Source organism: Penicillium lagena, assembly GCF_028827675.1.
Source record: "Penicillium lagena strain IBT 129212 chromosome Unknown utg000002l_segment0_segment0, whole genome shotgun sequence".
NCBI classification, from domain to species: Eukaryota; Fungi; Ascomycota; class Eurotiomycetes; order Eurotiales; family Aspergillaceae; genus Penicillium; species Penicillium lagena.
The window spans coordinates 3,843,725-3,857,453 of record NW_026623223.1 but is presented as its reverse complement, the minus strand read 5'-3'; the positions used below and the strand labels follow the sequence as shown (position 1 = coordinate 3,857,453).

The following is a 13,729-nucleotide window of genomic DNA, read 5'->3' as shown; positions in this document are numbered from 1 at the left end:
CCAAAAAAGGGAGTTGTCGAGCCATAAATTTCCTACCTCTACTCGGCATCCATTTCGTCGTCGAGGTCGATGGCATCCGGGTTGGCTGGAGCAGCTGGAGCAGCTTCACCGGCAGGTTTGGGGCGGTCACCGCCCTCGGGACCAGAGCTGGCGGCGACGAAACCAACCGGGGCCCTAGCTTGCCGCTCCAGCGCCGCCATGGCATCCGCACGGTCTTTGTCCTCATCTTGTCCCTCGGCGGGTGCACCATCTTCGCCCTCCTGGGGCCGTTGCTGGCTTCTCGCGATGGCCTGGGATGCAATAAAGTTGACATCGGTACTGTAGAGCAATTAGTATATGAAGTTTGTGTGAGATTTGGTAGAAGGGCAACATACTTGTACTGAGCCTGGACACTTCTCTTGATGCGGAGCATTTCCTTGAAGGTATCCTCATTTCCATGCTGTACTTCGAACGCCTCCCATTTCTGCCAGAAGGGGGCATTCGTCCGCGGGTCGCAGAACTGCGAGGCGTGGCCGTAGATGGCACGTGCACGGTCGATCTCACCGAGCCGCCGTTCCATCTCAGCGAATTTGAGGCACATCTCCTTCGCTTCTTGGTCTGGCAAGGCGGCAACCGCGCGCTCGTAGATTGGCCGCGCGGAGGTGAGACCGAAATTCGACGCAGACTTAGTGATGTAGAATTCAAACATCTCGAACCGGTCCTCGTCGGATACTGACCGGGTCGCACGTTCGTAGATGCGCATCGCGTGCCGTGCGAGTCCACGTTCTTCTTCCAGGTTGCCGTACATCAGATAGAGCGGCTTGGCGAACTTTGGCGGGCACCCGTCCAAAGCTTGCTCAAACAAGTCTCGGAGTCGCTCAATGCCGATCTTGCGGTCGACCGCCTTGGTCAAGTAAAGATTCCACAGCTCAAAGGCAACTGGGTAGTTGAAGAGGTCCAGTCCCCGCTCATATACCTTGAATGAGTCCTCAAAGTACTGATTCTCTTCCAGCAGGTTGGAATAGTTGACAACTGTCTGGGGGGTCGCAATACGGAGCTCAAAGATCCGCTCGTAGACCTTCCTAGTCTCCTCCAGAGACGACACGCTCTCCACAAGATCAACATAGAAACTCCACAGCTTCCAGCTCTTGTGAATTCGCTGCTGTGGGGAGAGTGTCTCATCGAAGTAATCCACAGTGGACTTCTTCGGCGCTTGGGTTGCCTTGGCCATAATGCTGACTGCTTTGTCGAAGTTTTCAGCGCGCAGCTCCATCTCGGCCCATTCGCACCATGTGTCGGCGAGCTCGGCCACCGATTTGAACGGAACTTTGACGGCTTTGTCGAAGATCACCCGGGCAGTGGCCAAGTCTCCCCCATTCTCGTACAATTTGGCGTAATTCACCCACAATTCTGAGAACTTGCCATGTGCCTTCTTGGGGTTGATTGCCGCGATGGCAGCTGTGTATGTTTGGACGGCCTCTTGCTTGTTATCACCCCAGAGCGCGACTCTCTTGCCCCATTCGATGACGTTGTGGGAGTTCTGTCGTAGGAGAACGTCATTCACCAAAAATGGTCTCCGATCCATCAATTGCTCAAAGCGTAACATTCGAAGATCGAGGTCAAAATCGGCTTCTTCATCGATCTTCCCCTTCTCCGAACGCAGCGCGGCGGCTTCCATTAAGCTGCCAATGACGGATTCCTCAAATTCAACGTATGAGTCGAAGATGAGCGTAAAGTCACGAACTGTCATGACAGTAGTGATTCCCTCCTCAAAGACATCGCGCGCCTTTTCGAAATTCCCCTTTGTGATCCAATAAGTGGCCAATCCAGCCCAGAGTTTTCCTCGCTGGTCGGCAAACCTGTCAATGCCGCTCCGAAGGATCGCATCAACATCAATCCCAACCTGAGGGCCGGTCTCGATCTGCTTGGCCTTGGACACGAGCAAATCAACCATCTCGGTCCAGAGCTGGAATTGACTTTTGCCCTCCTTGGACTGGAAGCGCTGGTTGTCGAGGACCTCCATAAATCTCTTCACAGCTTCCGTGTACTGGCCCATCTCAATAAGTAGCCCGATATACTCTTCCGCGTTCTCGGGATGAATTTGCATGTACCGAGCCCAGATCTTCACGGCGGTTTGTCCGGATGCAGACCGAGCGAAGCCCTTGTAGAGACGCCAGATACGGTTGTGTTGAGTGACAGGCAGTGCGCGGAGGGCGCGATCGAAAGTCCGCCGAGTTTGGGTCACGAGAGGTTGCAACATCAGGAAGGAGAGGTACATCTCCCAGATGCGAGGCATCTTGTTGAGGAGGATGAGGGCCCGTTCGAATAGGGCGTTGACTTTCAGGAACTCGGCCCGGTAGACAGTGGGGTTTCGGCCCTTCAGATGCTTCGTCCGGAACTCGAGGTACTACAATAGTTAGCAATTGCAATGTCACACAGCCCGAGAAAGAAAAAATCTCACCATCTTCCACAACTTATACGACCGTGGTAGTTGTTTGCAGGCACGTTCCATAATCTTATAAAAAGTCAGCTTCGAGTAGTGGGAACAACAGATGGGAAGCAACGTACGAATGCTTGCTCGTACAGCGTGCCATGCTGCTGCTTGAATTCGATGTAGGCCAGCCATGGCTTGACACTACCCGCGTTGCGAAGCAAATCTTGTTCGTATACCGTATCCTGATCAGTCTGTTGAGAATATAAGATGTCAGTGCTTCTTCCGTCAAGTCCAATGGGTGGTTGCACGTACGATCAGGTACAGGTCCGGGCGAGACGCAGATGTTTCCATCTTGGCGTGCTGCCGGTGCGATCTCGGGGGCAAGATTGTCCCTGGCATTGCGCCACTCAGTCGAGCGGGATCCAATCACTCGGGCAACAATGCAGCATGGAGTGGACGGAGCGAAGGAACGTGAGGCGCGCGTGGGAAGGAAGGAAGGAACGACGACGAAGAGCGAAGTCAGTGGGTCGGGCACGTGATGAGTTCTGGGTTGGGCAGGCGGTAAGGGACTATCGGGGATCGTCATTATCTGGCTGAGACACTGGACACTTACATAGTACTACGCTCACATCCCGGCCAATCTGCAGTCATGTCCGGCGCCGTGAGTATGCTGCCCGGGGTGAAATATGCGGCTGCTAACACATATACTCCAGGGACCTCGCGAGGCAGTCTTCCCGACCCGCCAGTCGCTCGGGTTGATGAAGAGCAAGCTCAAGGGTGCAGAGATCGGTCACAGTTTATTGAAGAGAAAGAGTGAAGCCTTGACCAAGTATGTCTTCTTCCGCTAGAGATGTTGTCTCCAGCTAACATTGTGAATTCTAGGCGTTTCCGAGGTACGCTGCTGCCTTCGACCGCTCCAGTCTCGACCCCCACCTGAACACAGCAGCTAACGATAACCACCAGATATCACCCGGCGCATCGATGAAGCGAAACAGAAAATGGGCCGTGTTATGCAGATTGCGGCCTTCTCACTGGCGGAAGTGAGCTACGCAGTCGGAGGAGACATTGGATATCAGATTCAGGAGTCGGCCAAACAAGCTCGATTCCGCGTTCGTTCCAAGCACGAGAACGTGTCCGGTGTCTTCCTGCCTCAGTTTGAAAGCTACACCGAGGAGGGTGTCAATGATTTTGGCTTGACTGGTTTGGGCAAGGGTGGACAGCAAATCCAACGGTGCCGAGAGACATACGCACGGGCCGTGGAGACGTTGGTGGAGCTTGCCAGTCTACAGGTATGCACTGAGATGTTGTGGCGTTGGGGGTTTTGCCCACTGACATCTCCAGACTGCATTTTTGGTTTTGGATGAGGTGATCAAGGTGGTCAACCGCAGAGGTCGGTTATCAACCAGCCTGGTTAGACATTGACTAACGTCTACCTGCACAGTAAATGCCATCGAGCATGTCATCATCCCTCGGACTGAGAATACCATCAAGTGTTTGTCCTCCCTTCTCGGATGATAGCACAGGTCTAACCATTACAAAGATATCAACTCTGAACTGGACGAACTTGACCGCGAGGAGTTCTACCGCCTGAAGAAAGTGTCAAACAAGAAGCAGCGAGACACCGCTGCAGCGGACGCTGAGATCCTTGCCGCTCGACAGAGGCAAGCCGAGAAAGATAAAGAAAACGGCGATGCCGCCGAGGAGCCCGAGAGCGTGGATGTGCTGGGCGAACAGGAAGACACGGACGTCATCTTCTAACCTTTTATCCCCATCTAGCTGTTCTGTGTATCTTGTTTCTGTACCAATCGAAGCTACCCATGTCACTTATTTTCTTGATATTTTGATATTCCGGGAATGATAGTTATTCAAATTACAACACAACGGGCTTCCCAGCCCGCGGCATCGCAACAAACAAGAAAGTCATAACAAGATGCTCTCCAGTTTCTGAATCCGCATGATCTCAGACAATGCCTTCCAAACGCCAAACCATAGTTCTGTAAAATCGATGACGAAAGACCGTCTACTGTCTCTGGAAAGTGACACGAATCGGCTTGCCCTGCTCTCCCATGGCCATGCCCGCCGTAGCTTCCTTCGCACTGATCGCCCCGGACTCGGTCTCGTATTCGACAAACGCAATCCCCTTGCGACCCGGCACCAGACGCACCTCCTGGAACCCTTCGAACCGACCGAAGACGGCTGACAGTCCCTCCTGGCTGGCGTCGTCCGGCAGCTCCCGCAGGAACAAGATCTTGTTGGGTGGCAGGTACTCGTCCGGCACGACAGCGGCAGCAGCACCGGTGGTGGGCTTGAGACCGGCGCCTTTGGTAGTCTTGGCTGGGCGCGCGGGTTCGGCGGCGGCGCCGGCAGGACGCTTGAGTTTTTTCTGGGCTTCGAGGGCGTCGTGGGCCTGTTTCCGCTCTATATTCACGCAATGGCAGTCAGTCAGCCATTCATTCGCAATCAAAACATGTCTCTAGTATCTGCGTCTTCAACACACCTTTCTCCGCTAAACGCCTTCGCTTGTGAACCTCCAGCTCGTCGTTGCCGCCTTCGCGCCGCACCGTCGCATCGCTCTTCGTCTTCGCGTAGTCCAGCACCATGGGCTTCTCAAAGAGTTCGAAGCCATTGATCTCGTCAATGGCACGGGTGGCCGAATCGATGTTGTCGAAGACGACGAACGCCTGGCCCTTAGCCTTTAGGTTGGTTTTTGCGACAATCTCAACGACGGTGCCATATTCTGCAAAGATCTCCTCGAGCGCCTCCTTCAGCTGCTCTACCTTAATTCGTTCTTCGAGATTCCGGACCTGGTTCCTTGTCAGCTGCGACTGCAGTCACGCATAACCTGATGCTAGGCACCGGCGTGGAAGAGGAGGAGGGGAGGTCTGGGATGCCGTACATAGACTCTGAGGATAGGAGCACATTAGCATGAATCTTGCGACTGAAGAACAGTAGAGGTAACTACTCACGTTGAGTTTGGGGAGAGCCCTGTTGGCGATACCCCTGCTGCAGCCATGGTTGCGACAGTTTGAGCTCGTGGGCTGGACGAGGTGGGCAAGCTATCTGTGGTGACTGTTGGGAGGTTTGAGCAGAATAAAAGTTCTGGGTCATGTAGCCAATAATGCAGAAATTCTTTCGTCCAAGCATCATTGGTCTAGTGGTAGAATTCGTCGTTGCCATCGACGAGGCCCGTGTTCGATTCACGGATGATGCACTATCTTTTTGCTTTTGCTATTTTCAATTCCTACAGTAGTCAATTGCTAGTCAATTGCTTTCTTTTATTGTAAATTTATTTTTATCTCATAGGGTTTATTTTTTGGGGTGATGCTCGACATTAATCTGACTGGGTGTATTCACGTCAAGGTGCTCTCGATATATATTTGAGCAGAGAGGCGGGATTTGTAGAGGAAGATGGTCCTGCCCACAAATTCATGGCACGAGAAAGCCCGTACATCATAAACTATATACAAATCTATCCACACAGAGATACTACTTGACTAGAACAGCCCGCAAACCCTCAACTTGACCGATCAACTGCTTTGGCTGCGCCGACCAGTCCTCATACTTGACCATCTCAGAATCGGTCACCACAAATAGATAGTCTGCAGCAGATGCACGAACCTAGGATAGCAATGTTAACAATACACGGAGAGAATAAAAAAAGTGGATGGAGCATACCCTCGGGAAAGGATGCAATAACATCCCCGTCAGTTTTTTCAAAACATCGGACCGCAGACTCTCAATTCTGGACATCGCTGCGTACATTTTTGTTGCAGCTTCGAGGCGGATTAGATTCGAGGTCCGGAGGTGTGCTTTCTGTACGAGGACAAATAGCTTTCGGAAACTGGAGACAATGTGAGTATTTCCATACCCCGAATGAAAGCTGCCGAACTAACCTCGGATCAGAGCCATCTGGGATGACGTTAATATAGCCATCAATCAAAAACGCAAGGAACTCGATGGTCGGAGGCGCGTAGCGGTCATCTTGGAGATTGTCGCTCAATATGGTCGAAAGGTCTTTTACAAAAATCATCAAGGTCTCTTGACGTTGAGGTGCAGTGAAAGACTCGAGATATTCAGCCAACGCAGACCGACAAGCCCGAACTAAGCCCTCAGAACCGGCGACAGCAGATGTTGCTAACCCTTGCAGCAGTGAAACACGCAGCCAGCCAATCGGTTGTAGACCGAGCAGTTGGAGGAAGTACTCTTTCGAGGACACATGGCTGAAATGTTCGAATTTACTGCTTAGTGGAGGGAAGTCCGAGGCCGATTCCCAAAAGTCCTGCAAACAAAGCCATGCTTGTAGTCTGACCTTGTCGAGCTTTTCGCTGGCCAGGCGACAGAGGCATCGAACCAATTTTTGGGTCAATGGGGAATATGGTGTTGTTCTAGGCTCTCTCTTAAGGAGGGTACCGGCAGCCTGGATTGCTTCAACCCGGATCAATGACCCAATATCTCCTCGACGATCGGTGGTATAATCATTCAGTGCCCCAAGGAAGCCGTCTGCAACAGTATCCGTGACATCTGATAGATAATTAGCTTGAAATACTCGATATATGAATACCTGGAAGCACATACCATTCATATGTGGTAGAATATCAGTGGCCAGACACTTCACGGCAGCGACACGTTTTTCAATGAGCTCTTCTTTGTCGGTGGATCGGAATAGCTGTGTGATAATATTGCCTTGAAGATCCTGCTTAGCCTCAAACTGCTTGAAAACGGCACCTAGGGCGAGGATTTGGCCCCGACCGGTTGGTAGTTTCCATGTAGTATTCAAAAGAGTAAACCATGCCTGCACAGTTTCGTCCTGCTTTGATGAAGATAGCAAAGGAAAAAGCTGTGATAATGCACTCGAGGCCGCTTCAATAGATGTGTTATCACTTCGGGAGACGCAAAGTGTGAGGATTTGAAGGGCTCGATCAAGAGGTGTTTGAGAGGGCGCTGCTCGGGCGGTTTCATTCACAGACCGAGACAGTGAAGAAATCAAGACTGACGATGCCTCTGCTGTTAATTCAGGCCGGGTGTTCTGAAGCTTCAGGTCATCATCGGTGGGACCAATGGGCGACCCAAAGATATTCCACAGCTTTAGCACCTGGGCCGAGACTTCCTTCGCCTCATGAACATCCCTGGTTTCTGGATCCGTATTCCATTGATTGGTATATCCATCCACTGTGGCAGCAATGGCCAATAGACAGCCGTGTCGTAATTCAACATCACTTCGAGGAGTCTTGGCAAGTTTGCGTTGCAGCCGCTCCAGCACGAGATGCATGGTCTTGAACATCTCTTGTGTGCTCATAATCCCGATCGACTTGGCAGCCTGTCTCCTTGACTCGGCATCTGGCGATCCAATCCCCCTCCAGCTCATCAAAGTTTCCAACAGCGGGCTCCAGTACGTCTGATCCAGAGAGACTGTCGCCTTAGCCACATCGATCATCGCACGCGAACGCCGGGCAACCGCGTGGTAGTCCACAACCTGAACAAGAGGGATTCCTTCGACGATGGTATCAGGATGCCGGCCAATCAGCTCCTGAAGAGCCGCTGAGGCACCACGCCGAATATTTCCAGATGGGTCAGCACAGGCGGCACAGACAAGGTCCACAGCCAGCCTCTGCAAAACATTCACCTCTCTAGGTCCATCTAGAGAGGTGATCGTTTGTGGTTGCAAGGCTAGCAGCTCCGGAGTCGTGTATTTTCGAGACAAGGCCCAGATGCCGAAACAGGCTGCATCGCGTACACCAGTGCCCACAGAGCTGCCAGTAGAGGAGCGCTGCTCGAAATCAAGACCTGAGAAAAGGGATTGAAGAATATCAGAGAGTTGGCTGGTCGGCGGTGCACGGCGGAAAAGCAAATGGGAGAGAGTGAGCATGAGTCCTTGCCATCGTTGGGCATCCACTGCACTGAGGTTCCGTCTGAGTGTGTGGGTGCGTACTTGTCGCGCCTCATAAGGTGTGATTAAAGTACCGTCGTCCTTCTCAAAGAGTATATTCTCTCCCAATGAGCCAAGGACTGCTTCGATGACCTCAGTTGCCATGTCAGGTTCCAGCTTCAAGGTGATGATGCTCAGCGCTTTGCTCGCCGCAAACCGCACAGGTGTATCTTTGTCTGCGAGAGCAACCAGGAAATGATCAATGGCGTCCTCCAGTATGCTCGACAGCTGGTCATCTGTGACGCAACCGTGCCCGCGATCGCTGATAGACAAGGCCATGACTGTAATGTTGCGGAGGATCTTGACCACGGTCTTTCGCGCCAACGCTGAGGACTTTATGGCGTGAGAAACGAGTGTATGCTTTTGAAATACTCGCAGTGTTTTCTCAAAGACAGGGATCACCAAAGGGACAAAATCATCGATCTGACCCGACGCTCCCAAACGGGCAATGAACGATAGCACCCCAATGCACGCATAGACCGAAGGTGGTTCTTCCACATCTTTTGCAGGATTAAAGGTGTCGAATGCCCAATTTGTCATACCAGTAAGAAGCCCGAGGTTTTGCATATCGCCCCGAAGAACAAGTCGAGCCAAGAGTGCTGTGGCTGCCTCGCGCTCCTTACCAGAAACACTGAGATAGTGCAACGACAACGAGAGGAGCGATCTTGCAATCATTGGAGTATTGAAAGGTAGCCAAGTGAGCTGGCTGAGATTTTCATAAGGCACGGGAATATCGTCCGATGACAATGAAGACAGGTCAAAGGGAGCGAGCAGGAGATGTGAGAGCCAGACCAGCATCACGTACCGCTCTTCCCAGACCAGACCCTGAAGTTGCGAATCTATGGGATCTGCATCTGCATCGGCCTCGGAACCAAGTTGAATGGTTTTATCCCACTCGATAAAAGCCCGCAGCATAACGCCAAGGTACTTCGGCTCATTGTTGAGGAATCGGCTGACCACCTTGACACCGCGGACTTTGCAGAAAGTGTAGAGAAGCCTGCAGATAGCCCTTGGGAGCGGGTATAGGGATTCACCATTCTGGGACTTGGTAACACACGGACCATATTGATCGCGGCTCTTGATCAGATATGCCAGAAACGCATCCACTAGAGGGGGCAGCAGCTTCTGTAGATGCGGATCTAAGAGCTGGGGCCACTCCTGGAAAGGCTCAAGCTGTGATCATTGTCATATCAGCCATTGTATAGTTTAAGAGGAACACGGCGTATTCGCGCTGTGTCTTCGTCGTCGGGAGTCTTACAAGGCCAACCAGCTTCTCCGTCTTGGCGACTTGAGTCCATCTGCGCGGAGAGGCGGAGGTTCCACTCTGGGATCTGGATTTCCAAAGCAGCGACGGCAGCTTTGCCGAGAACTCTGCCACGAGATCACTGGAGGCTCGCTGCAGTTTTATATCTCGATCTTCGGCTGCATCCATGGTGGGAGTGCAATCAATCGGGCAGGTTGCGGCATCGCCTGTCAACAGTGGGTGGGCGGCAGAATTGCACCGCCTTGATCTACGGCTAGGGAGGGCATTGGATCTGGAAAGAGAAAGAGACGAAAAGGTGGGAGAATTGGGAGTAAAATACTGCGTCGTTGAGACCGAGGAAAACAAACATCAAGGAAATATGTTCTAGGCAAGCAGTACATCAAAGCCAATCTACATACAATGCTTTTCACTCGATGCAAGTCAAGACGGCTTTTGTCCAATCCAATTGATCATGTTGTCAACGGATTCTGACAAGACATTCTCTATACAAATACGAAGTCGTAAACGAGCTTTTTTTGTGGACCAGAAGAACCGCCACCCAAACAAAACTCCGTCAACAAGAAACCATGCCAAACAATCCATGAAGGCGGAGAGAGTTGTTTCCGTCCGGTTTCCAGAAAACCCTGGAATATGCTTATAAACGACCGGAGCCAGCAAAGGCAGGTTGCAATGCGATGGCGAGAAAGTAAACGAACGATAGAGTGACTGGTAGATGCAGGACACAAAAGGAGACTGGTGGAAGACGAGCCACTGTCCCTTAGCCGTCGATGCTATCATAGTCATCATCCTCGTCATCCTCTGAGGACCCATCCTCGTCGCTGGAAGACCCTCCGTGGGCACGGAGCTTCCTGCATTGAACCGCCGCAGCTCTGAAAACACCTGGGAACGCCATTAACCATATGATTTTCCGGTTGCCACGTCGCCAATTGCGCCGCCGCTCAGAATCGCGCCCATCACGATTGTGACGGTGGCGGTGATGCTCGAAAGGAACGCCCACTTCAGTTCTCTTCCTCCAAGAAGTACTGTTCACGATACAAGTTAGCATAGCCCATGGACAAAATTGCTCGGGAATACTTACGAAGTTGCCGGCCAACTTCTGCTCCTGGTCCATCTGACTCTGGTACTTGTTGATACGTGGGCGGTAGCTGTTGGGGTCACGGCGGAAGGTGACATCCAAGCTCTTCAGGAATTTGTTACAGCCAGTGACCAGAGACTCAGGGGTGTTCGCGCGAGCCTCCACGGACGCCTGGCCATCGAACACAATGACACGGTCGGCCAGGTAGGTAGCCATGATGAAATCGTGCTCGACAATGAAGGCAGTCTTCTTGGTGTGCATAATGAAACGCTTGATGACACGAGCAGCCACGATACGCTGTTCGGAGTCCAGATAGGCACTGGGCTCGTCGATCAGGTAGATGTCCGCCGGTACACCCAGAGCCAGGACAATGGCAACACGCTGCAATTCACCACCAGACAGGTTCTGGACTTCCTGGTCGATAAAATCATCCATTTTCAGAGGCTTGTAGACATCGGTCTGGAATTGAGGGGACAGGAAAGCGGCCTTGATACGCTTGAAGAAGAGCTGGCGCACGGTGCCCTGGAACTTGGGGGTGATCTTCTGAGGCTTCATGCTGATATTCATCTTGGGAACACCGATGGTGCCATCGGGCTTCTCAGCACCAGCAAGCATGCGACAGAAGGTTGTCTTTCCAGTTCCATTCTCACCCATCATGACGACAATTTCGGAGTCGGTGAATCTGCCGGACTCAACCTTGAGATGGAAACTGCCCAGAGTCTTTTCCATGGCAGGGTAGCTGAAAGCGCGTGCCTTATCCGCAATGAAATCATCGCCAGCCTCAGTCAGACGGAAGGTGAGGGACTCCTCTCGGAACCGAAGGTTCTCAGTCGGGATGTGGCCATCCAAGAAGATGTTGATACCTTCACGGACAGAGGAGGGCAGAGTAACAACACCGTAGACAGCAGGACGACCATAAAGCACGCAAATGAAGTCGGACAGGTAGTCCAGCACGGACAAATCGTGCTCAACAACAATGACGTAGTCGTCGGGCCGCAGAAGACCCCGAATGGTGCGGGCAGCGGCCAGACGCTGCTTCACATCGAGATAAGACGAAGGCTCGTCGAACATGTACCTGGAGAAAGCATTAAAAACCAAAACTACCAATTTCTACCCAGGTGTTCACTCACACGTCGGCTTTCTGCACGCAGACCAGACCAATGGCAAATCGCTGAAGCTCACCACCAGAAAGATGGTCAATATCACGGCTCGCAACCTGGTTCAGTTCTGCACAGCCATTAGCACAAATTCAAGCTGAATTGCGTGCAGATTACTTACCAAGAACATCCATAATCTCTTTCATGTTGCCCATTTGAGAGCGGGTCTTGATAAGCTCCTGTACCTGCTTGACGGGACCCTTCACGGCTCTGGGGATCTGGTCGACATACTGAGGCTTGACAACAGCCTTCAGGTCGTCTTCCAGGACCTTGGTGAAGTAGTCTAACATTGTCAGCACATTTCATTCGGTAATTCAATCACCCCCCAGGCATGCTCACTCTGCAGCTCGGAACCACGGAAGTACTTCAAGATCTCCTCCCAGTCAGGTGGGTTGTCATAGCGGCCCAGGTTGGGCTTCAGCTTGCCGCTCAGAATCTTCAACGCCGTACTCTTGCCGATACCGTTGGTTCCGACCAGACCCAAGACCTGACCAGGACGAGGCATCGGAAGTCGGTGGAGCTTGAAACTGTTGGCCGAATAACGGTGGGTGACCTGGCTTTCCAAGTTGGTGGGCAAGTTGATGATATGAATTGCGCCAAAGGGGCATTTCTTCGGGCAGATACCACATCCAATGCACAGCGACTCGGAAATGAAGGCGATCTTGGAGGTGGAGTCGACTTCAATGCAAAGCTTGCCTGTGCGGACCACCGGACACGACTTCTTGCACTCTTGACGACATTTCTGCAGAAATCAGTCTCCATTGATAATATATCGCACACCGTTTGAACCCATACCTTTGGTTTGCACTACATATCGAGGTAGATTCGTGTAAGCCGGGCTTGAACGAAGCGGTTGGGAGAAGAAGACCGGGTTAGCGGGGCAATAAGGACGAACCTTGTCACTGTTGACAATCGCAATACTGTGGACCAACTGAATGTTAGACACGCACATCCAGATGCGACGATTTTCAGGGCACATACCGCGTAAGCTTATCAGACATGGTTGCGGATTCGCTTCGACGAAGCTAGAAGAGCAAATGAACGGGCACGAGTGGCGAAAATGCGTGCGAGTCGCCGTCGAAGGGACCGAGAAAAAGCTGTCGCAGCTAAGATATCGGGGCGCTGGAAGGCACCTAAGGTTGTGTCTGCGCAGACTCGGAAGGTGACGGAGGGGAAGAACAATAGCAACGATGGAGGGGCCCAAGAGAAATGCCTTTCATGAAGTGATTGTGGGCTGTGCGGCCTGAGGCCACAACAAATGACTCAGCATCCACACATGGCTAATGAATTTACCCACTCGCTGATTGGCTGTCTGGCAAATCACCTGACTGGTGCCTCACGGCTGAGGCGGCCACCAAGCGATCCCTGTTCAGCGCCAAACCGCCGAAACGCCAGGCCCAACTCTCGTTCTTCCTCACTCGGAATCTCCTCTCCCACTCCCCCCTCAGCCCGCCCATCGCGCCTCTTCCTCCCCACCACCATTCCTTCCTTGCAACCATTGCTATCTTGACCACCCCATCTGCGGGGTCACCACGCTATGGAGTGTAAGTAATTTTCTCTTTTCACTTGGAAAAATTACAGCGTTCTGTCCGAGCGGCTGCCGGGGTACTTCTCCACGCTTTTCGACCCACCAAGAGTCCTCACAATCCCTCTTTCTCTGGTGGGAATAAATACTTGGCTTTTTGCAGTCTGTGCTCGATACCATATTCATCTCTGGGGTTCGTTGTGTATCTCAATCAGCCCGTCGGTGCTCCGTTCGTCACGGCCGCGTCCATCCCACCCGTCATCCAAAAATACCCTTCTCCATCTAATTTGATATTCTGCCTTTTACTACTATCTTTTGCCCTCTATTTGCATGCGAAATTAGTCGCGGAACACTGTTTTACCATTGCCT

The 13,729-nt window shown here is 52.2% G+C and overlaps 5 protein-coding genes across 5 annotated transcripts; 1 reads left to right on the top strand and 4 right to left on the bottom strand.

Moving 5' to 3' along the window:
* Nucleotides 1-38: 38 nt before the first annotated feature.
* On the bottom strand, nucleotides 39-2,812 carry N7510_004369 (mRNA splicing protein SYF1; the record flags this gene model as incomplete). Its single annotated transcript, XM_056976295.1, has 5 exons — nucleotides 39-318; nucleotides 375-2,386; nucleotides 2,441-2,494; nucleotides 2,548-2,664; nucleotides 2,726-2,812. 5 exons carry the CDS (start codon nucleotides 2,810-2,812, stop codon nucleotides 39-41), a joined length of 2,550 nt encoding a protein of 849 aa, XP_056836251.1.
* Nucleotides 2,813-2,853: 41 nt separating this feature from the next.
* Nucleotides 2,854-4,171, top strand: N7510_004368 (H(+)-transporting V1 sector ATPase subunit D; the record flags this gene model as incomplete). The annotated part of the gene is made up of 8 exons (XM_056976294.1): nucleotides 2,854-2,935; nucleotides 3,031-3,074; nucleotides 3,127-3,242; nucleotides 3,296-3,306; nucleotides 3,377-3,702; nucleotides 3,755-3,803; nucleotides 3,855-3,905; nucleotides 3,954-4,171. 8 exons carry the CDS (start codon nucleotides 2,854-2,856, stop codon nucleotides 4,169-4,171), a joined length of 897 nt encoding a protein of 298 aa, XP_056836250.1.
* Nucleotides 4,172-4,433: 262 nt separating this feature from the next.
* N7510_004367 (U1A/U2B'/SNF family RNA-binding protein) lies at nucleotides 4,434-5,426 on the bottom strand (the record flags this gene model as incomplete). The annotated part of the gene is made up of 3 exons (XM_056976293.1): nucleotides 4,434-4,831; nucleotides 4,911-5,217; nucleotides 5,412-5,426. 3 exons carry the CDS (start codon nucleotides 5,424-5,426, stop codon nucleotides 4,434-4,436), a joined length of 720 nt encoding a protein of 239 aa, XP_056836249.1.
* Nucleotides 5,427-5,899: 473 nt separating this feature from the next.
* Nucleotides 5,900-9,771, bottom strand: N7510_004366 (tubulin-specific chaperone D; the record flags this gene model as incomplete). Its single annotated transcript, XM_056976292.1, has 5 exons — nucleotides 5,900-6,031; nucleotides 6,089-6,254; nucleotides 6,307-6,934; nucleotides 6,989-9,512; nucleotides 9,598-9,771. The coding sequence occupies 5 exons, from the start codon at nucleotides 9,769-9,771 to the stop codon at nucleotides 5,900-5,902; spliced, it is 3,624 nt and encodes a 1,207-aa protein (XP_056836248.1).
* A 589-nt stretch (nucleotides 9,772-10,360) lies between these two features.
* Nucleotides 10,361-12,836, bottom strand: N7510_004365 (uncharacterized protein; the record flags this gene model as incomplete). The annotated part of the gene is made up of 6 exons (XM_056976291.1): nucleotides 10,361-11,753; nucleotides 11,809-11,905; nucleotides 11,957-12,118; nucleotides 12,175-12,577; nucleotides 12,731-12,755; nucleotides 12,817-12,836. The coding sequence occupies 6 exons, from the start codon at nucleotides 12,834-12,836 to the stop codon at nucleotides 10,361-10,363; spliced, it is 2,100 nt and encodes a 699-aa protein (XP_056836247.1).
* Nucleotides 12,837-13,729: the final 893 nt, after the last annotated feature.